At 35.3% G+C, this 23,923-nt stretch overlaps 2 protein-coding genes and 1 long non-coding RNA gene across 5 annotated transcripts; 2 read left to right on the top strand and 1 right to left on the bottom strand.

Moving 5' to 3' along the window:
* The first annotated feature begins 591 nt into the window (after window positions 1-591).
* Window positions 592-23,727, top strand: LOC120194533. Its single transcript, XR_005522976.1, has 3 exons — window positions 592-602; window positions 12,641-12,646; window positions 23,549-23,727. It is a non-coding gene; the product is annotated as an uncharacterized LOC120194533 (long non-coding RNA).
* LOC120194532 (adenine phosphoribosyltransferase 5-like) lies at window positions 8,985-10,494 on the bottom strand. The gene is made up of 6 exons (XM_039196809.1): window positions 10,188-10,494; window positions 9,991-10,101; window positions 9,624-9,716; window positions 9,353-9,502; window positions 9,206-9,264; window positions 8,985-9,057 (listed from the first exon to the last, which is right to left on the bottom strand). The coding sequence occupies exons 1-6, from the start codon at window positions 10,276-10,278 to the stop codon at window positions 8,986-8,988; spliced, it is 576 nt and encodes a 191-aa protein (XP_039052740.1). The 5' UTR covers window positions 10,279-10,494; the 3' UTR covers window position 8,985.
* On the top strand, window positions 20,068-21,258 carry LOC120194530 (auxin-responsive protein IAA29-like). Of its 3 annotated transcripts, none has more exons than XM_039196807.1 (4): window positions 20,068-20,379; window positions 20,455-20,702; window positions 20,791-20,884; window positions 20,995-21,258. In XM_039196807.1, exons 1-4 carry the CDS (start codon window positions 20,120-20,122, stop codon window positions 21,044-21,046), a joined length of 654 nt encoding a protein of 217 aa, XP_039052738.1. In that variant the 5' UTR covers window positions 20,068-20,119; the 3' UTR covers window positions 21,047-21,258. The 3 variants fall into 3 exon arrangements, with proteins under 3 accessions (XP_039052738.1, XP_039052739.1, XP_039052737.1); XM_039196808.1 differs by having other exon boundaries at window positions 20,452-20,702; window positions 20,998-21,258; XM_039196806.1 differs by having other exon boundaries at window positions 20,452-20,702.
* Window positions 23,728-23,923: the final 196 nt, after the last annotated feature.

Here is a 23,923-nt window from a genome sequence, read left to right as displayed (position 1 = left end):
TTCTTCTCTTCACCCTTAGACGGTATACGATCGTGACTTTTTGGTCGGCCAGGTAGCCTTCTGTCCATGGCTGGTGGCAAAACTGTTTGTAAGGCATCTGGTATGTCCCACTCAGAAGGATGTGAAATAGGGTAGACAATCTCGGCATAAGTCTGTCGATATACTTCTGTAGTGTAGCAATCCATAGCGTATGTGCTTGAATCATCTTGGTTTAGATGAAGAGCAACTTTTATAACATGGCCACATGGATAACCAGATGTTTGCCATTTCATACAACTACACGTCCTTGCATTAAGATCGACAAGCCCATTTAAGTTATTATCCAGTACTTCAAACAAAGTGTTTGAACATGGTTCAACTCTCCATGACGTTGACTTCACAACACGTTTCGTTATCTTTTTTTCAGTCCATGGTGTAACACGATGTTCCAATGTTCCTGTAAATTTAAATAAATAATACTTAGTAAAATATATGATAAGTTACGAATTCAAAGAAATAATACCTGCATGGTTTCTTTTCTTGTAGTACCACTGTTGAATAGAGGCTCGAAAAAACTCCATTAACATAGTAATGGGTAATTTCCGGGAATGACGACTTAGAGCGTTAATTGATTCTGCACTATTAGACGTCATGAAACCATATCTTGCTCCAAGTTGATGTACTCTTGACCATCTTTCAAACCCGACATCTTCTAGTGTTTGAGCACACTGAGGCAAAACACGTCTTAAACAGTTTATATGCTTATTGAAATCCACTTCCCGATAAGCCTTTACAGCCTTCCAGTATGTCCATTTGTGCTTTTTTATACCAGCAGACCTTGATTTTAGATTTCTATACAATGAACACCACAAAGTCCATGAAAAGCATCTGGGAAACACCTTCTAACAGCGTTGTCAATTGAGTTTGCCCTATCGGATATGATTGTCAGATTGCTAATAGGACCTATGCAATCCCTAAGATGCCCCATAAACCATGTCCATGAATCAGAGGTTTCAGATTTGCCAACCCCGTAAGCTATTGGCAATATCCCATTGTTAGCATCCATGGCTACTGCTAATAAGTTTACTCCAAGGTATCGACCTTTCAAATGTGCTCCGTCAACTATAATAACTGGGCGCATGCAAGTAATAAACGAACGAATCTACAAAATAATATACACAAGAAATATAATCATTTAAATGTGAAATGCATGTAACTAACAGAAATGAGTCAACAGAATTATATTGATTTACTAACCGCAGCACCAATGGCGATAAACAACAACTCAAAGCGTCCATCTCTATCTGTTTTGATATGAGTTACCGACCCAGGATTTTTCAGCTTTAAATTGTGACAATAAGCCGGCAGTTGGGCAAACGATGCTTCTGGCGACCCCCTCAACAATTCCAAGGCATAACATTTGGCTCTCCAAGCTTGAGAATATGATATACTAATCTTGAACCGAGCATTCATGTCAGTCATAATTTCATGTCCCCGATATACCCTGCCATTCAAAAACATTAACTCAGCCAGAAAACCACCCAACACCTTTTTGTTTGCCTGTCTATGGTGAGGAAAAACTTGGGTTCTTGAACATGTATGTTTATCAATAAAAGTCCTAACTTGAAACATTGCGCAATCTTTTATCCTATTTGCAATCATACGCCACGTACAGTTTTTGTCAATCGTACACCTTGTTTCGAAACGATCTTTGCTTGATTTGTTAACTTTTAGTTGATAGCCATCTTCCACACATTTCGTATACAAAGCTATCTTCAAGTCTTCCTTTGTATCAAAACAATCATCTTTCTTGATACGAATAACTTTTGTGTAACAATCAACTGCTTTCTTTGCCAACTCTTCTTCCGGTAGCTGAAGTAATTCTGGCATATTCCAGTTATACTCCCGTGGCATTTTCTTTTCTTCGGGGACTTTTTCTTCTTCTTTTTCTTCTTCAGGATTATATGAATTACAGAATGGATGTTCAACATGTTCATTCACAGTCGTAACTTCCTCCTCATTATCATCAACAACATCTTCCTCGGCAATGGGTGTTTCATCATCAAAATTCGGGTATTGACCAATATCAAAATCATTACACGCAGGGTCTGTTTCTTCTTCTGAAACATCATCAAAATCCGTGTATTGACCAATATCAAAGTCCGGGTATTGACCAAGATCAAATTTCGAATACTGACTAGTACTCACAATTTTTTCTCTTGGCTCATCATCGTCTAATTGGTCAATACGAAAACCGGAATTTGGTGCTGAAAGTTGATTTGGATTTGGATTAGAGAAAGGCTGTGGGTTTTGAGACCCACTTAGTTGATTACTACCCGCTACTGACCCAACAATACTACTTCTAGGTTCAACAACATACAATGTAACATCATCACTTGAAACATTAATGTAAGCAATGAATCGTTCAACATCTTCATTGTCGGTTAACAAATAAACTTTACCATTTCTCTGATAAGATAGCCTAAATCCACTTAGGGGCTCTAAATTCAATTTCTTTGAAACACGTAATATTAGGGTTTCATAAGTTAACTTCTTTATTGACAGTTTTAGTTGAAGATTCATGGGTAAAGGCATATATTGTAAAACACCATGAACATTCTCCCATGACCCTCCAAAACACAAATCTATCCAAACATGATCAACATTAGATGATTTCATGGTTGTAACTAAACAAACGAGATGCGAAACTAAGACCTGTTGCCGGATGGGGAAGGATGTCGTTGGATATAGGAACGGATGTCGCCGGAGAGAGTGATAGATGGAGATGGAATGAGTTGCGATTTAGGTTATGAGTTGTTGCTGCTGCGTAGATATATACACAAAAAATTTGGCTTGCGAAACTAAAACCTGTTGCGAACTTTGAAACTCGCATTGCGATTCTGTATTATCTCGTTGCGAAAGTCAGAATCGCGTTGCGAAAGGCAATCATTTGACCATCGCAATGCAAAATGCAAATCGCAACGATAGAATCGCAATGCGAAATGAAAAAGGCAACGAGGATTAACATGCATAAACTTTTAACAATTAATTCTAGGTACTTAACCAAACATTTTCAAACCAAAAGGAGTATATATGTTAACAAAACTTGCATTATGTGTATTTTATGTGTGCACTTTTAACATTTTCAGTTAGGCATGTATTAGTAACTTGAGTTTGAATATTGCTATGATCTGTTCAGTTGTTATCACTTATTAGACATTCATTTGACTATCGCAACGCGAAAATGGCTATCGTAACGTGAAAATGGCTATCGCAACGCGAAAATGACTATCGCAACGCGAAAATCGCAATGCGAAATGAAAATCGCATTGCGATTTTCTCGTTGCGATTGTCATTTCGCATTGCGATTTTCATTTCGCATTACGATTTTCATTTCGCATTGCGATTTTCTCGTTGCGATAGCCATTTCGCGTTGCGATAGTCTGTTTTGCCTTCAACATAAAGCAGATTGAAAATCAACAAATCAACTATTACATTTCAACACAAATTATGTACACATCAATTAAACAAATCAACATTTACAAATCATCTTTTACAAATCAATTAAACAATCAAAAAATAATAATAATTCTTATTTCTTCATCAATTATTGAATCAATGAAACCACAACTTTGTGACCCCGTACATCCATTTCACGCAGCTCACTTAAGGATTAACCTGCAGAAACCAAACATTTGCTCAAACAAGACTTCCTACACATATAAAACCTACAAACAACAAATTATTGAATTCTAGGTACTTAACCAAACATTTTCAAACCAAAAGAAGTATATATGTTAACAAAACTTGCATTTGACTTACCAATTAACAATGGACACTTTCATAACGCGGATGCATGTAGGCAGCGTCTCGAATATATTGCTCTAGCCATATAATGCCGAAACCACAAGCCTACTGCAGCTCTATCTCTATCGGTGGGAGGTAAAAACTCTGTGCTTCCCGTCGTCAAACGCGCCAAGCAAAGGCATACGAGAGGACCACAATCCCCTCTGGCTCCCGACGATTGCTGTGGCGCGGTCTCGTCTCTGACAACTGTGACATTGAACTTCTTTGGCTTCTTGTGTCCAGAATGACTCCTATACTTAATCCCATCCAAGAATTTAGCCAAATGAGAGCTCCATCCCTTGAAAATATCTCTCAAATCAGACAGTGATATGTAATTGATCATGCTGTCATACACTATTATCTTCAGGGATGGGAGCTGAAGTTGGACGAGAAGCCAGTGACGACGTTCCAAAACAGGGATAAACACCTGCGATCATAAGTAATAATTCATTTATTTGCGCACTTATTTATGAACACCTTTAAAAAATTTAAAAAATAAACACTAACCTTATCGACCTCCCACCATGCAGGATAAAGTTTAGCTTGTCCATTGTCCAACAAAAATGATTCATCTCGTTGATTCTTCAAGTGAACTGCGTGAAAAGCCGTCGGCATTATTGTATATAGCGAATTTTTTTTATTTTTCCTAAGCTTCCTTATTATTAGTAGACGTGACACCCACGCATCGATATGCTGTTTTACAAAAAAAAATACATATATTAGTGAATTACATTAATTTTTAAACAAATTAATCAAAATCATATATAAGACAAATATAAGACTGACCTCCCCATCCAAATAGCCACTGTCTTCAACCCCTAATAGCACACCCCACCAAGACCGATCAAGCAACAAAAACATTTCATCGTTGAGTTTGCTGATGTCAGTGTAACACCCTTGGCTCCGCTCATGTAGATAAAAATCAACTACGGTCTTAGCCCAAAGGGTATTATCCACAATTGTTTCCGGTAGTTGTCTCCTCTCCACTTCAGATACCGGAAGGGTACTAGCCGGTAACTCATACGAGAGCCAACTCTCATCCATCATGTCCGGAACCGTTGGGGGTTTCTCAATACTTCGATATATTACCCCATGTGAATCGGGCTCTGGAATGGTGGGAGGGACCTCTTCAACGATGACAGTGGCCTCTTGAACGGTGGGGGGGAATCTTGAGGGAGAATAGGGGCCTCTTGAACGATTGGAGGGGACTCTTGAGGGATGACCGGTGAGTCGGGCTTCTTCTTGTGGAGTCTTCGCACCATTGGGGTGAACGGAGACGTAATAGCACGTCCACGCCGTCTGATGCGTGAACTCCGTCGTGCAAGGAAAACCCGACGTAAAGCATCCACCTTATTGGGCCGCTAAAAAAAATTAATACATAAATCAGTAAATAAACAGACATGATATTAAACAAAGACAAATATGTTTCAAACTAGCATTGTATTCACCCAAGTCATTATTCTATCATAGTTCACAAAATGCTCAGATAACATTCCAGAAGTAAGCACTTATATAAACATTTAAAAGGACAACATATATAAACATTCCAGAAGAAGAATAGTTTACTTTCGCAACACGAAACTTAAAATCGCAACGCGAAAATGACTATCGCAACGCGGAAATGGCTATCGCAATGCGAAATGAAAATCGCAACGACAAAATCGCAACGCGAAACACAAATCGCATTGCGATTTTCATTTCGCGTTGCGATTTTGTCGTTGCGATTTCATTTCGCATTGCGATTTTGTCGTTGCGATTTTCATTTCGCATTGCGATAGCCATTTCCGTGTTGCGATAGTCATTTTCGTGTTGCGAAAGTAAACTATTCTTCTTCTGCAAATTGAAACTTGAATGGATTGCATTACTTCAACCAAAAGACAAAAACAAAACCAAAAACAAATACTAACAAAAACAGTTTAGCAGTATTGGCAGCAACCGAATGAATTACGAGTATGAAAAATCTTAAACTTACCTCGTTGCGTAGAGTATGAACCTCATTCTGCAACGATGCTACCATTTCACGTAGAGCGGCTACCTCACCGCGTAATGTAGACACCTCAACACGCCATGCACCATCGTCTTTGCGTAAAGTACCGACCTCATCACGCAAGGCATTGACCTCATCACGTAACTCCCCTAACTCATCCCGTTGAGGTGGAGGTGGAGAACAGGGAGATAAACGTCGTGCCATCTTTGCCGGTCGCCTATCTTGCGGTGATGGTGGAGAAGAGGCTCGATGATGTGACAGAATAGGTGATGGCTGTCGTTGTGGAGGTGTATAGCTGGGTCGATCAGATGATGGCTCTGGGTGAGGTGATAGCTCTGGGTGAGGTGATGGCTCCCGAAGTGGAGGCTGCTCATCAACCGTTCCATCAAAAAAACGCTTTACCGTAGTAAATCTTCCCATTGCAAGGTTCGTTTCCTCTTCCAGGAAATAGCCCTGGGAATATTATTTGAAGTTTTTATTGCATATGTCTTCATGGCGGGAAAGGCCTCAAATATCCAAATCTACAAACAATATAATAACAAACATTAGTAATTGTTAAATAATTACTTATAATTTTGGAAACATTATATAAAAATTCTTACCTTAAAGGCCCAAATAAAACCTGTCAAAGTGTATTTGGAACCATCGCCATGCAAACTTTTTTGATCATACAAGGCAGACGATAACTTATTCTATGTAGCTTTCCATAAATACGAGCCCCACGGAAATAGGTTTCACGCATTTAGGTCTTCTACCAATTTGATTAGATCATTTGGAATAGGTTGTCTGGCCTCTCTGCCTAAAAAGTCGGCATGCAAAAGAATTAGAAGGCATACTCGGACAACGTCGACGTCATCCATCTGAGTAAAACCATCTTTCTTATTCAATAATATCGTCAGGTCTTCCACGTGTAGATTCAGAACTCGGGATAACCATGATGGGCGGGTAATGTGTCTAGTGTACCGACCTACATCATCGTGTCCGAAGCGTAGACCGGTGATTAAGCAAAACTCCTCCCGTCCAAAACACGTATACGCCGGTGGAAAATCAAACCATATCTCTTCATCACGACGTTGTATAGTATCTGGTAGATCCCTAGTCATGGTTTGAAGAAATAGGTGTGTCAACATCGCATCTCCACCGGGATGTTGTACTTTCAGCCATGGCCCGAAGCAAGTATCCTCAAACATTTTTCTTTGTGCAGGTGAAAGCTTCGACGCAATTGTTTTGGCCAGGCTGACTTTATTTCTTAAGGTTAATTGAGCCGAATAAAAGTTCTACAAAAACAATAAACATACTAAGTTAGATATACCAAAAACTACACTGTGAAGATATACCAAAAACAATAATTTTACATAAAGAGTAGTAGTTTATTCTTCAAACTTAAATTTGCAACACTGTGAATTTCTTATTTGTCTTTGTTTTTTGGTTGAAGTAATGCAATTCATTCAAGTTTCAATTTGCAGAAGAAGAATAGTTTCTGAAAATGAAAATCGCAACACGAAAATGACTATCGCAACGAGAGAATCGCAACGCGAAACTAAAATCGCGTTGCGATTTTCATTTCGTGTTGCGATTCTCGGTTGATTTAATAAGCAATCTAAGTGAAATGGTTAATCTATTATTGAAATTACCAGTAAACTTATCATCAATTTCAATATGAAAAACCTAATAATAATGCAAAAATTTCAAAAAGAAAATAATTAAAAAAACTAACCCTCGTTGGTTGATTTGGTTGATTTTCCATTTCTGATTGTGAGGGTGGCTCTGAGAGATGGAGATAGACAGATTTCGCCGGAGAAGGGGACGGATTTCGTCGGAGATGGGTGAGAGAGTGAGAGATGGAGATGGGACTGAGTTGTGATTTTAGGTTTTAGGTTATGAGTTGCGATTACGAGATATACTGTGGACGGTTCAGTGTTCCAATATATTAATATTCGTGTTTGGAATTTAAAAATAAAATACTTGGCCAGGATACTAATGGCGCTTTGAAAATCGCATTGCGATTATGTATTATCGTGTTGCGAAAGTCAGAATCGCGTTGCGAAAGTCAGTATCGCGTTGCGAAAGTAAGTATCTCGTTGCGATTTTGTATTATCGCATTGCGATAGTCAGTATCGCATTGCGATTTTCCCAATTCGCGTTGCGATTTACTTATTCGCATTGCGATTTTCTCAATTCGCGTTGCGATTTACTTATTCGCATTGCGAATTGGGAAAATCGCAACGACATTGTAGACCATCGTAACGCGATTTTCAACTATCGCATTGCGAAAATACAACGCGAATTTGCGATAATGGAGATCGCGTTGCGAATTAGCGATCGCATTGCGATTTTGTTGGTCATTTTGACAAATCCGAAAAAAATTGATTAAAATCGTATATTATATGAGATTTTTTGACACTAAGGTTATTTTCTCTTCTTAAAATTTTATATCTTTATCCATTAATATATCCCACCCGCCAGTCTCTACTCAATAGTACGTCCCTACTGAATAGTTCCTGGTAATCAATCAGACGCTGCTGTTTTTAACAGCATTGCTTGTGAAATTTTGTGGTTCCGTCTGTTCCAAAGAATGTACTGCTGAGAAGATGCATTGTCTTGCACGCTGCTGTGTTTTGAGTTTTGCACAAGTAGGGATGGGGAGTTCTATATTCCTCCCATGTGAAAGTCTACTCAGTGCCCTATGCCGATTCGAATTTGAATGTCGAATTCAGATTCGTGTCTGGCCTAAATGCCTTCAAGGAAATCTAAGAGATACAAATCACGGTTAATGACAAATAATGTGCAAGGAGAAACAGCGTTTCTTCATTGATGCTTTGATCGCGATTTGTGGATGGGGATACAATTTCAAGCCCAAGGGCAAAGATTACACAAAACTAACAAGAAAACAAGAATCATACAAAATGAGCCTTGTCAAGGGACATATTCCGTTGGCCAACAATTAGGAGACATAAATTAAGCAGCAAAGCTGCTGGCTGCTCATCGCTAGTTTTTTTTCCCTCTGCGAAACATCAACTTGAGATAATCGACCGCTAATCTGGTACAAAGCCATGAACTACTGCAAAGGTCCAAAACACATTAAAAAAAAATGACCAGTAAATTCTAGCATTATTATAATCACGATCGTGTTAATATAGTTGCTGCAAATCCATGAAGAGAACATAAATACCTTAACAACAACCGTCTATTTCGCGTGGCTCCACAAGGATATAGAGTGGCTTTCCATTAAGCCTGCGCTGCCCCTGAAAAATGATAACAAGCAACCCCATGCCATCGATCATTGCATTCCAACCCAGTAAGACCAATGTTACGGTACAGCAAAAATAACAAAGTTCTCTTCAAAATCTCAGTTTATCACAAATTTTTAAAACGAGGGAGGGAAGGATTTACCTTGACCTCGCGGAGTCCGACAACGCAAGCGCATTCGACAACTTCAGCACCAACACGTTCTATTTAAACACTAACCTCATTTTATATGACATGTGATGGTAATCATCAACAAACTTGAGAAGAAGAAGAAGAAAGCCCAAATTTTACCTAGGAGTCTTATGGCAGCTGACAGGGTTCCCCCGGTTGCGACCAAATCATCAATTACTATAACACGTTCTCCGGGCGGAATGGCCCCAACGAGCATCTCCAAACAGTCTGTTCCATACTCTAACTCATAAGCTTCAGCAATTACTTCACCTACAAATAAGCAGTCAGTTTCGTACTCCAAATATCATTACTCTTTTTTAAAATTAAAAAAAAAAACTATTCAGATTTTCAGCCCTCGCTGATACACTTAAGAGATAACACTAGCAAGTACCTGGTAATTTTTTGGGTTTTCTCAGAGGAACAAACTTCGCACCAATGGCTAAGGCAATTGATGGACCGAACATGAATCCTCTAGCCTCCACTCCTACAGATAAATTTGCAACATTGAATTCGCAATTAAAGAAGAGGAACCCGTACTAGTACTAAGAGAAACGAGAAGGATACAGAACAGAGAGAAGGAATAGTGAAGGGTAAAAGATCAGTTTACTGAGCAAATTATTTCCTAAAGAAATATAATTATTACAAAAGCAAAAGTAGAAGCAGAAAACACGTAAACAAAATTTGCAGTTTTAACTGTTTTCTTAAAAAAAGAAGCAAAGAAAAGGGTGTTTGAGAAGAATAGACAAGATGCAGAGTACCAGCTATTACAGAGATATCCATGTCTCTGTAGCGATCGACAAAGATGTCGATGGTATGCTGGAACGCTTTGTGATCCAGCAACAAGGTTGTTATGTCTTGGAACATAATCCCTACAAACCATACAAACAAACAACGAGATTAATCAAAGATCCTTAAAGAAAACAAATTCAGTCTGAATAACAGAGAAAAAAAGAACCTTGTTTTGGGAAGTGAGGAACCACTCTAATGGCGTCAGATATGGCTTGTAGCCTTGGGTCACCTTTGAGTCCATTCTCCGCTGCAAACATTCTTCTTCCAACTCTGATTTCTCCTCTGCGATAATCTCTTCAAAGAGACAAAGAAGCAAAGAGATTATTAATATTATATAGGGGGTCCCCTCTTTTCACTTCTGGGCCTGTCCAGTATTGAATCGGACTCTTTCGCTTCTTTTCTTGCCTCCTAAAAAGATCAATTCTTTCTTTCTTCCCAGTGTTGGTGCTGGTGTGTGTGAGAGAAGAGAGGAAGAGGGTAAGTGGCTTTCAATACTATAATCCTTTGTCTATTTATGCTGGCCAGTTCCGGGCACCATTGCTCCAAGTCACTGTTACTTATCACGCCGCCTTAAAGGCATGCACCCCACGCGCTTCACGCATTACTCATGCTCCCCATTAAATTCCTTTATGGCGAATCTGATTTCAGTACTTGCCTTTTAGCATGTCCGCGTTCCTCGATCTTGTGTTATTTACCTACATTTTCTTTAAATTTCATATGCTCCAGAAATGTTAGTTGAATTTCGATGTGACATAAATAGATAAATATAACTTGAAATTTGTCTGATCAGTACACAGTTGGTTAAATCATTGAGATTTTGTGTTGAAAAACATTGAGATTCAGTTTAAGATTGACTTTTTTAATAGTTTAAAAAATATTTGATAAATTACAAAAGAATGAGACTTCATTTTGATTTCCCCATCTTTTCAACCCATAGTCTAATGTATTTTTAAAATGTATTAATTATGTTTGATCGCAACTTAATGACTATAATATGATGAATGCATATATTAAGCATTAACCTTAAAATAAATATTCATACACTACATGCCCTGAGATAAATATTCCATCTTGTTTGATACATTTTTTATCCTTCATGTTTATGTATATTTTTTTATTAATTTAATCAGTAATCTTAAAAGTAAAAGTCATTATTAATTGAATAATGTATTTTTAATATATTTTTAAAGTTTAAATAGATAAAAACCTAGACGTGAAGCATTGAAAATATGATTTATCTTTTTATAATTATTAAGTCGTGAATTTATAATCATAAATTAATGAATGAATCAATATTTTTAAACAAATACAATATAAAGATTTAATATTATGAAATTAAATTTAAAATTAAATATTAATATTAAAATTTGATTTTAAAATAGTTTAACCGCAATTAACATATTTACAGCTCTACACTTTTTTTAATCTTTAGATATGTACAAATTTGGAAGAAAAACCAAATTTATGTAATCAACGTGTTGCAGTTTCAAATCAGCCGTGAGTCAGAATCGCCACTTCTCGTTCCAGCACGCGCGTAGAGGTGAAAGTGGGATTACGAAGATGCAATTTCCAATAGAAGATCTAATTTTTCTGGATGTCTACACTGTTCAGTCAGTATATCTAATCTAAGGCTCTCCAAAACCCAGGCTTTCTTTCCATAATCTCAATACAATTACCAATTACACTACTATTTAAACAACAAGCAAACGCAGCCTTAAGAAACCTTCTCCCTTTTCATTTTTCTTTTTTTAAACCTTTCCTTCCCATCGACGTTGTCTGGATATTACATTTTAATTTTGGTAGGCCTGTTTGGCGTCCAAAAAAAGCGGTCCATTGTCCAAAGCATTTACAATTACTTTGATATCCTTCGTGATATTTTTCATAAAAATATTTTTATTCAAAACAAGCATGCAGCAATTCACAAATTATCTTTACACGTCCAACCTAATTATCATAGACTTTTAAGACCTGCCACAATTACTTTTATAATTGATCCTTCACACGTTCAAAATTAAAATACGCCTCTCTGGTGATACTTAAAAATCATTTGAATAATGGATCAAGTAAAATTGTTACTAGAAGCATTCTAAATAAATATTTTAGTAAATTTAAAAATTTATTTTAACTTCATTTTTAAATAATATTTTTATTTCAATAATGATTAAAAAGTAAATGTATTTGATTTTTAATTCAAATTAAAAGACTGTTTTATGAAGAAGTCAAATAAAAAAAATACTTTAAACCCTTAAAAAATATTTGTTATATTTTTAACACAAATTTTGGACCTGGAATATTTCCTTTTATTTTTTTCTTGCAAAAGAAACATTTAAATTTTTATCGATGAAATACCACAAAATAGCTGAGCTCTGTAAACTTTTCTTTTCCTAAACCCGCCGTTCTCAGTCTTTTGAGAAGAACGAAGTAAGGGCATTCTCGTCATACGGAACTAACTGACGGCTACCGATAGGCAGAGAATCATGTAGCGGAAGATTTTTCAGATTTTGAGAAGTTGTCCCTGAGGTGAGTGGTCGCTTTATTTATATTTAAATAAAATAACAATATTTTCATACCTATAATTATAATAGTAAATTAATTACCATCAATCAGTTGATTTAGTAGGATGAGGTACTAGATCTCTTAAATAAAGTGAGAGGTTTGAATCATGGCATTTACGAATAGAGCAAACTGAGTTGGGAGGGTCGTCCTCACCTCTGCAGTTTCCGATCTGAATTAGTAGATCAATAGATCAGATATCAATGATTAATTTAAAAAAATAATAAATTAATTACATAAAAAGAATCACATAGCACTTCCTTCTTTATTGAAAACTTCACTCCTTTAAAAATTATAATTACTTATTTACATAAAAAGAATCAGATATTTTTTAAAAAATAGTTAAAATTGTAATAAAAAATAATTACGTTGGAAAAGTATTGAAATATTTACTGAGCTCTCACAGTGATATGATGTGGCAAGTTGGGTAACGTGAATGAGTCTAGATGGGCCATACACGTGGAATAATGGAGGGATCGTAACGGCTTTTATGAGGGGCTCTAGAAAGTAGTGGGGTTTACCGAGCCGCAGTGGAATACTGCCACGTAGGCAGATTGGAAATCTAGGCGCTTTGTCTTTTCCACAATTGACCATATATTATTATTTTAATGTCAAGGGGCCCAGAGGTAGATACGCGTGACGTCATCATATAGATTGCGTTTTTTCACGGCTCTCAAACCCATGCATGTTGTTAACACACTGTAAAGAATTCCCGTGAAACACGACGCCATGTTTGAAAATTCATTCTATATGAACATCTTTTTGTCGGGGAATGTTCGAGTTTTACATGCAATTTGTTTGTTTATATATGTATAATTCATTTAATTACTTAAAATATAGTATTATTTTATTATTAATAATCCAATAATCATTGGTCTAATTTTCTTTTAAAAATAAAACAAAACGGTAAAATAGTAAATAAACGCGCAGATGAACGGGCGTGTGCCGCAGTTTTATATGACGGACCCCACAAAATAAAAAATGGACGTACTGTTCATGCGCACGCGAGTGTACTGAAGAAAATGGTAACATTATCGTGAACACTTTTCGAGTTTTTGATGGATCCTCACTCACAGCCCTCTTTGATTTTTCCCTTTTTTCACAATTATGGTTACCTTTATGTTTTTCTACCCCATCATCCTCCCTCTCTTTCAACGTTCATGATATTCTCACGTAACTGCTCTCTTCAATCTCCACCGTCAACTATGATCATGAATGGTCCCACTCCTTTAACTACCACGTGTCATTTTGTTTTAAATCCTTGTTTTCCAACATTTCCTCTTATTTTTTGTGAAAAATTTTCCCACTGTTAACAGTCGTTAACCTTAGTGGATTGCAGGCTTAACGGTTTTACCAGCAGAGTTGTAATGGACATAAATTAAGCAAGACAATTAACAAAATATAAGACAGCAGTCTTCTTATTGTCAAGATGTCATTTTGTATGATTGTCGGTAATGGATCAGATTTCTTGTCGTCAAGATGACTGTCATTATGTAGCATAAAGAGTTAAGTTTTCCAAGAAGCAAAGTTAATACTTCACTGCCATTTCATGGTAATGGGTGGTAGGTTGAAATGAATCATAATTATGGTGGAAATGACAACGATTGGGCATTTAGAGTTAACAAAAATGGGTAAGTTAGGGGCAGCCATGACTGTAGATCAGGAACTAATGATGTATGAGAAAAGGAAAAGGAACAAAAAAAAACTGGGTTGTAAGGTAAATGTATAAGTCTGCATTAAAAGTACTTTTAGAAATGCTTAAACTATATTTGAATTATTTAATTTTAGGGTAAATTATGTGTTTAATGCCTAGACTATTAGTTTTGGTCTGTTTTAGTATCTAAACTTTCGATTTGTCAAAATCATAACAAAAGTTTAATTTTTGTTTCATTTTAGTACCACGTATCAAAATTTAACATTAAGTTTTGAAAATAATTGGAAGTTTAGATTCTAAAAAATGTCAAAACTGATAGTTTAAATATTAAATGCATTAAGTTTTTAACATCGATATACTAAAATGAAATAAAAACTAAGCCATCAGGTATGATTTTGAAAAAATTATAAGTTTATGTACTAAAATAGATCAAAACTGATAGTTAAGATTAAATGTGCAATTTATCCTTAATTTTAATGTTATACAACGGTGGTTTAAGGTGGTCGGATTGGTTGAAGATAATAGTGAATTAATTAGCCGGTCGTGGTGCACCCTATAACATTCTAATTTTTTAAGTTAATATTCTTGAACAAATAATTAAGGTTTTACAATTATAACAACAATCATTTATTACGTATGTATATCACGTTATGATAAATTAAGGTTTTTCTTATGTAATTCGACGTATGAATGTTATTTCGTTGAGCATCGATGATTAATGTTAACATGTGATACTTATGCCTCCTCATTTATGTTTGATTTGTATGCTTGTATTTATAAATTACATGAAATATAGTGAAATAGATGCATATCATTAAACTTATAACACTTAACATTTAATTTATTTTCGTACGTAAGTTAACAGATTTAAGTTCATGTTAGAGGAGCACAATCAAGGAGGATTCCCAGCATCTCATATTCATAATACAATATATGATTTACTTTAGTAGACATACATTTTCATAAGAGTTTACTACTAAAATCTTTGTTATAGTCTTATTTTATATTTTTTCTTATTCAATGTTCATTTTGAATAAACACTCTATTACTGTTATGCTTTGAATTTATTCAATATAGATGATTTAAAAAGTAAATTCGATGTGTTGGATTTGAAATTGAATGCTTTTTAAATTTGTTGATCACTTTAACGATCCGATACAACATCTCATATACCTTAAATATTTTGGATCGGGTTTATAATATTACACAACTCTTCTAATATGAATGGAGGATTGCATTATGGGAGTCACGTGCTAAAGAGAGCTTTCGTAAAAATACGAATAAGACTCTTGTATCATTGTATTTTTTGTGTCTTCTCTCCTCATGGAGGGAGAAAACCAGATTATACACTCAAAATTCAGAGTTTCATGTGCCAGATTGGAATAGAGAAACATTGTACAACGTTAAGACATGACGAATTTATCTTCCTAATTTATTATTAATTAGATGCAAGATAACAATCCGCGCCAAGTTTTCTCATTTGTTAACCATTTAATGTTATACAATAGTTATGGGCATGTCGCACGGTTAGAAATATATCTTCAACTATAATATATCTTCAACTATATTGAAATTATTAGACGTTAAATTGTATTTACTGAATAAAGAGACTCGTCATTTCGAAAGAGTTTTAGAGACAAGATATGGAAAATCGACATAAAACATGTTTACACGCAAGTCGTGTAATAGAACAATCAAAATCTGTTTTTCCACACAAATATTTCAAAAACAGTTTGGCGTTTGCAAGCTAAGTTGACTTAACAATTTCGTGATTCTCGTTATGTCGACTTAAATTTGGTGTCGGCAATGTTTGCCTTGTAGCGAATCCTAATCTCCCCTCCCCCTTCCACGTCAATAAATAAAGAAAAATAAAAATAATGTTTGACCCACAAAGACAATGTGATCTAGAAAGTTAAACTGGACCTCGTACTATCCACTTCCAAATCATAATGGGATTTATCCGTTGAAGAATAAAATACCGAGCCTCGACCAAATCTCCAAACTCCACTTTACAGCTTATGCTTATCCGACATACGGGGATTCCAGTCTGATCCAGTTATGTGAACATTTTCAGTTCATTTCGTCTACATCACCATCAAATCGATTTATTATTCAAATAATATTATTTTAATTTTACGTATTGTTTGATACCGAAGAATATCCTGAATGATTCCTACCCAGCTAAGTTCACTTTTAATCCACCATGAGTATAGTATTCACTTTTAAAAGATGGCTAAAATTTAATTAACGAGATTTCCTAAGACGATTGATTTTGTTTTCGTTTTAAAATAGCGTTGTTGATAATGATGTTCAATGATGATCATCAGTGTGACGATCTCTCCTATCCAATGACAATGGAAACATTGTCTTTAGCTTCGCTTGTTTTCAACTTCATACAAATCAATACTTTGAAGAGTCAAATGTTCAATTAGTTTTGTACCGGGACAAAGAAAATCTAACAATTTAAGATTTGAAAAAGATTGCCCTTGGAATTTGGGTACCCACTACTGTTTTTTTATAAGTGAGAATGAAAAAGCTAGTCTGATATCGAATATATGGTATTATGATAAAAAAAATATTATAATAAAATATGGATTAACGTAAAATCTTGAATTTGATATCAGACTACCCTTTTCATTCTCACTTATAAAAAAAAAATCATCTATTGAACTATTTCCTTTGCGTTTTGAGCCCCTTACATAGTTGGTGGACCGAGGCACTATTTTTACGGCCTAGAATTCGCCACATGCCATTTTTGTTATTATGAAACCAATAATTCAAAATCTAATTTCAGGCCGAGAGTTTGGTCTTAAAAACCATTAATTAAGTCGTTTGAACTAAGAGTGGTTTCATTCCAGGACCATGGCAGGGTCCAAGTTATTAGGCGTGCCTTCCTCTCAGGGTATATATCGAAATGGGCTGTGGCAAAGAGACTATATGCACTGAAATATAAACACATTGTATTCGATAATGGCTACAACCCAACTTCATTGTTTTCTCAATTCTTTATCTTTACGTCGTAGGTTCAGAGGATTCAAATTGGGCTTACTCATTTTTCTGGTAAATAAAAGCCTACAAAAAGCAACATTTTCATTCTCTCGTCTGATAATGCTGAACACTTCGAGTTTAGAAAAAAAAATGGATGTCCCTTGTTCCCATATGTAATGGGATAAGGAGGAGGTAAGATAGTAGGTTGCCCCCAATACCAGGTTGAGAGCAGCTTCCGTAAAAGACCTCCGAATTTAAGGTCTTGATTGGTTAAATAGAAAAGTGGAATGTTTTTTGAGTGCGCTTGTTATGAAAGAAAATGAGATGAATCTTTTAATTTTCCATCCTTTCAATTTTTTATTTTATCAAATTAGAGGTAAGAAAGTAAAACAAGATGAACGTGAAATAAGTGCAAAAGGGCAGGCAATTAGGACGACCCAAAATCATACGCAAAAACAAAAATGGAATGATGATGTCCTTGCTTTGTATCCCAACACCCCTTCAGGGAATTGACATTCTTTGCGGCTGATTGTTTAAAATCAAGAAACCGAATGATGCAAAATCTATTTCATTTTTTCTACTGCCTAATCTTTTTGAATCTTGACTTTGAATAATAAAAGAAGAAGAAGGGTATTTCAAAGTTCGAACCTAAATGTAAAAAAACAGAGGCGGATCTCTTTCACATTTACAACACATTGGATGCTTTTCAGACTGCAAATATGTTACCATCACATTGCACTCCACTGAAGCCAGCGACTAAAACCGTGTCATGAATAAGGGCAGTACTACTAACCCTTAGCGATGGAGATGTACCCTTAAGATAAGGTAGAGTGAGCCATCCCGTCCCCCACGTGTGCCTCTGAAATAGTTGAGTTTATAAGGGACATGACTGACCCCATAAACACGCATTTGGGAAGGCTGAACAGTGAATTACGAAAACAGTAAGAGACATTGAATTTCTGAGTGTTGTCGCCATCTGTTGAAGAGTTTCCTATCATCTCTGCCGGTGGAAAAAAAGGGGTCTTTCTTTAAATAGCTGTTATTGGTTAGGGATGCTTTGATCCCTTGTAGGGGACCTTTTGTTTCAGTGATGAGAAAACATGAATGGATGCTTTTAGGAGGGTACAGAAAATCTCCCCACTTGCTTTCCTAGCGTGTGGACCGTGTGTCTTGCCGGACATTGGAGACTGATTTCATTGTGGTAATAACTTTTTTACTGTTAGATATGCGGTAAATTTGGTACATAAATGGGATTCGATTGCTTTTAGTTTTAATTGGATGAAAACAACGATTTATCTCTTTTGATTTGGGTGGAGAGTTACGAATCACGATTGATAAATGATCGATTGAACTGTTGTTTGGATGAAGAAAGAGGATTGGTCATGAGGAGAAAGGAGAGATAATTGCAAGTGCCAGTTGCCATATTCATAGATTCGCATGCTAGGCGAATTTTGATAGTCAGATTTTAGATTTCATTCTATTAAGTCATGTGGGTATGTTAAAAGTATCTCTAAAGGTCTCATTCATAAACAATAACTAACTTGATGACCTTTATTTGAGAGAATCCAATTCTCTGAAGGTTTTGATGAACATACGAATTGATATGAGATTTTTGACTAACAGTGAACTTATAGTCTTCCGTCTTTTTTCGGAAGTATAACAAAACTGCATGAATTCAACCAAGTTTAGAGGTACAAAGCGTTTAAATTAATGTGAGAAATATACATACACGCACATGCCAGCTAGAGGGACAGGAAATTATGTGACCAATATGGAATACATCTATCCCCTGTTGGGTTCCACCACACGAGCATGATGATCCAAAACCAGAGTGAATCATGACGCGACTGACCATGAAGAATTGGGATAGCAGCAGCAGCAACTGGATTAATCGGGGTAAATGGCCACGGTTCGGGGGCTAACATGTCGAGCCCATCACGTGAACTTCACAAGGGAACTCGTTCCATATGTTTCGAAATAAAGTCCTTCGCCCCTTAATTTCGCAACCCCACAATGGACGAACGTGAGCGAAGAAACCGAAAAAAAAAACACATACCAAACGTATAATAAGTTGTTGGCAGACTTTGTCCAAGTTCATTCCTCTCTCTCCCCTATTATTGATCTACGATTGTAGAATCAAACTCCGACAAAAGGAAACCTGGTTATTTTAATGGGGAAGAAGAGTTTACGTTCCAAATCATTACAATGAAGAAGATGAATGGAATGATTTAAACCCCTCCATTATCATGCATTGTTATTGTTGAAACAATAGAGTTCATGTATCATGATGTGTTTGAGGATCATCTGCCGACATGTTGGTACGCGTTTTAAAATACTAAACTCACGTGCACGGACTATAACTTTTACATTTGTTACCGCCAAGTTCACTTCAAGTAGGCGGTGGACTATAATCTCAGGATGCACACCTAGTCGAGCATATTAAATTTGTACATTATTACTGTACTCCTTTTTATTAGACTTTCACTGAGATTTAAGAAATTAGTATGGATATATTTACTTCTATACACATTTCATTTGCAACCCTATAAATAATAAATGTGATTTAAGATTTTAGTTGAAAAAACAATAGTGTGATTTAGTATAAATCACAGACACAAACATCCTATATCATTCAAGATATATTGAATCTTTAATGTTATATCTGTATTTTTACGTAAAATTTAATATCCTTTCCTTACCTGTCCGAATCATTGCTAGGCTTTTTCCCGACCCAACTTCCATGCTGTCCCTAACTTCCCCTCTTCCGCATGACACAGGTCAATTCCTTCTCATATTCCCCGTATATAAATGCATCCCCACTTTCATTCTCTTTAACCCCCCCCCATCTCTCTTTCATATTTTTATTGGCTTTTAGCATTGTTAATTCCTACTCTTGATTTCCCATGCCTGATATGGAGCTTCAACTCGGTCTTGCTCTCCCAACACCAAACATAATGAAGGGCTTCGACTTGAACAACCACGGACTGCATCACCTGAAACAAACGGGTTGTTTCAGTGACAAAAGCAAACGTAGTTTTGATCAGGCTTTTGGAAACTTCAAACAAGACCGTAAAACGAAGACCTTGCTTCTTTGGAGTGGTCAGCCAAACGAGGAAGAAGATCACAAGGATCAGAAGAAAACAACTTTTTCCGCCATTGATGAGTAAGCAGCTCTTTTCTTACCTCTTTTAATGATTCCAAACAAAAGGTACTGAGTTTTGTGCTGAAACTGTAGCAGCAACGATGAGGAGGAAGTTGAACAAGTAGTGGGGTGGCCACCCATTAAAACATGGAGAAAGAAAATATTCAAGCAACCGAACGGAGCCGGTGGAATTGAGAACAACCGAGTTGCAGATAAAGAGAAGAGCAGATCCATTTATGTTAAGGTGAAGATGGAAGGAGTGGCAATCACAAGAAAGGTTGATATAAGTCTTTATCTATCTTATCAAACCCTCACCAACTCCTTGATCGCAATGTTTTCCAAAGGTACGTCACAAATTGTATAATAATTCCCTCCCTAAATTCATTCAAAAAAAAAAAGTAGCCAAAGTCTCAATATATATTATTTGAACAGACAAGAAATGTGGTGACGACGATTATACACGTTATATTCTCACCTACCAAGACAAAGAAGGAGATTGGCTGATTGCAGGAGATATTCCATGGCAGTGAGTATCGGCCCTTTCTCTGCTCTTCTTTTATTACAAACAATGTTTGCAAATTCTTTCATCAAATTTAACATGTACCTTTACAAGTTTGTTTAATGTTGGAGTTGTAGAAGTTTTACGAGGAGTGTGCAGCGGCTGAAGATAATAAGGAACCGGGATTGAAATATCGGGTCTACAGTCGACTGTCATAAGGAAAATTTACTAGTTTACCAAACATCAATGCTTTGAAGACCAAATTATTATTTCCGATAAGTATGTAGTTGTAAAAACATGTTAAATGATTGTGTGCGAGCATATATCTCTATATAGTCTAAGCTAGCATGAACCATATGATCGAAGCATATAATTAATTCCGATTAGCTTGCTTTATTTGATGTACTGAGCTTTGTTTAAGTAATATTTCTTGTTAATCACGTTTTGTATGTACCCTTTATTTAAAAAGTAATACCACTGGATGAGGTACTAGATTTTTTAAGTAAGGTCAGAGGTTCAAACTCTAGCGCTTGTGAGTAGAGCAAACAGGTTGGAAGGGTTGCCCTCGCCTTTACAATACCCTAATTTGAATTAGTCGATCAATATATCAGATACAAGTGATTAATTCAAAAATAAAAAATACCACTAGAATTTTATTTGAGTGCTTTTTCACCTTTTTCTTTTAGGATTCTTTTTTAAAAAGGAAGCGTCTACTTTAGTTCTAAACTACACATTTCAAGAGCAGTATATTTACAGAATCAAATGCTTGAATCCAAGCACATTTTTATGTTAAAATTGGACACTAAGTAAAAATAAAATTAAAATTCTTGGTAAACGATGAGTTAAATCCAATAAAACAGCACAAGAAACTTTAATTTATACGTACTTTTCCCGAAACAAATTTGAGTTACTAATAACCAATAGGATTCATCAATATATGTAATAATTGAAGAGAAAATAATGTAAATACTTATGATAAATTGAAGATTTTTTATAGTTGCGGTAAACTAAGGTTATATTTTAGATCTGTTATGATTATGAGTGTACTAGAAAAACAAAAATCTTAACCTTAATTAGTTTAACTCGACGTAGTTTTTAGGGTTAATGATCAAAATAAGATAAATTTAAAAAAAATCACGAACAACCAATTGGTCTAACGGGACGATACATTAGATCTCTTAAGTAATGTTTGGGGTTTGAATCATAACGTTTACAAACAGAGCAAATTGAGTTAGGAAGATCGTCTTTATCTCTGTAATACTCGATTCAAATTAGCTGATCAATAGATCATATATAAAAAAATCTGGTTGATCCCATATTTTATAATAAAACAATTTTCTCCACATAAATTTATCTTATCAATTTCATTTAAGTTGATATTTTTTTATTAAATTGGGGTGATTATAAGTGGTAGTATATATTTCAAAGATTTTCAATCATTTACTAATAAGAGTTCAAATACCTTACAATTATTGGTACTCGAACTAAGATTTTTTAAATTTTTTTTAAAAAAATAACCATCACATTAATCACTAAGATTATTGCGGTTACCGTTTTTAAATTTAGAGTCTCGTATATTTCATTTGGGAAATGGTAATCAAAATATTAGAAAAAAGATACATTGCAATCGTAAAAGACATTTAAAATATAGAATCAATATTACTAAAAAGTAATTATAAAATTTGAATATAAATTAATATAAAAATATATTTCTCTTTAAATGAAGTCTTTTATGCAACAATAATAAATTCATTTACTGATTGTGTCATAAAGCAACTGATTAGTATTCCAATAATAAATATTTCCATTGTTTTATAAAAAAATTGTCTTAATATCAAAATAAGTGTTTAAACTATATTTTTTAAATATATGCTTAAACTAATTTTCGTCTCATCCATGTGCTAAAAGGTGCAACCGTTACCCATTTAGGTGTTCGGGCCGTTAACTTCGTTAATTCCCCCGTTAAGTTACATGTGTCACAATCTGATAATTTTGAAATTTATTTTTAAAAATAAAATATTACAAATATTATGATATTTATAAAAAAAAACTAACTTTTCTTGTATTATAAAACAACCCCAAAATCTCCAATCTTAAATTTATTCCGCCACCACCGCCCTTTACTACCATGACACCGTCATAGTCCCTGTCTTCCTCCTACTTATACACCATCGTATTTTCTGTCGATTGGCCATCGAAATTGCGTGGCATCATGATTTTAATCCTAGGGTTCGGACGGTTTAAAACGTTGATTCATCGTCGATCGTCTGTCGATCGATCACGATTTCACGGTTTTAATTACCGATATAGATAAATACAGTAAAAATAATATTTTCGGTAAAATACTATTTAAAATATTATTTTTTTTACCAAGTTTTTTTATCTTATTTACTTATATCGGTAATTATAATCGATAAAAATAATAATATTTTTAATTATTTTTATCGAATTTATTATTTAAATAATAACAAAACTGATAATGTCTTATTTTAATCGGTGATGCACCGTAAAACTTCCGGTGCCTTTAACCTAGGGAATGATTCCCCTAATGTGAGCACTCAATGCTTCATAATTTTCTCTGATTATTTTATTGGGTTTGATTTGTTTTTTACTGATTTTCTCATTGTTTGATTGATTTTCTGTCACTGTTTGATTGATTTTCTGTCACTGTTGGTTGAAACGGCGGCGAAGGGACAGGCTCAGCCTAAGCGACGACGGGAATGGTTTGACTTGGCGGTGCATGGGTTAGCTGACTCCCTAGGGTTTCTGGAAATCCCACAGTAGTTGGGCTTGCTATCTTGGGCCTTGGTGCGATTTTAGGGCCCGTTGATCTTTTGTAATTAGGTCTAGCTTGGGCTTTGTAATCTGGAAAAAAATAATGTTTATTATTTAATAATTAATATACAATAAAAATAAAAATGACTAAAAATTCAGACAAAAACGAGTGTGTATAAAACCTTAAACATAATAACCAACACATCTTTTCATTAAAACGCATGCATGGATAATATAATTTGAGGTTATGAATATGATAGTTAACGTTTTTGCGGAAGGTGGGTGGTCTTA

This window comes from Hibiscus syriacus, unplaced genomic scaffold (genome assembly GCF_006381635.1).
Source record: "Hibiscus syriacus cultivar Baekdansim isolate YM2019G1 unplaced genomic scaffold, ASM638163v2 tig00116997_pilon, whole genome shotgun sequence".
Classification (NCBI taxonomy): Eukaryota; Viridiplantae; Streptophyta; class Magnoliopsida; order Malvales; family Malvaceae; genus Hibiscus; species Hibiscus syriacus.
The sequence above is the reverse complement of the archived record's forward strand: the minus strand, read 5'-3'. Positions and strand labels throughout refer to the sequence as shown.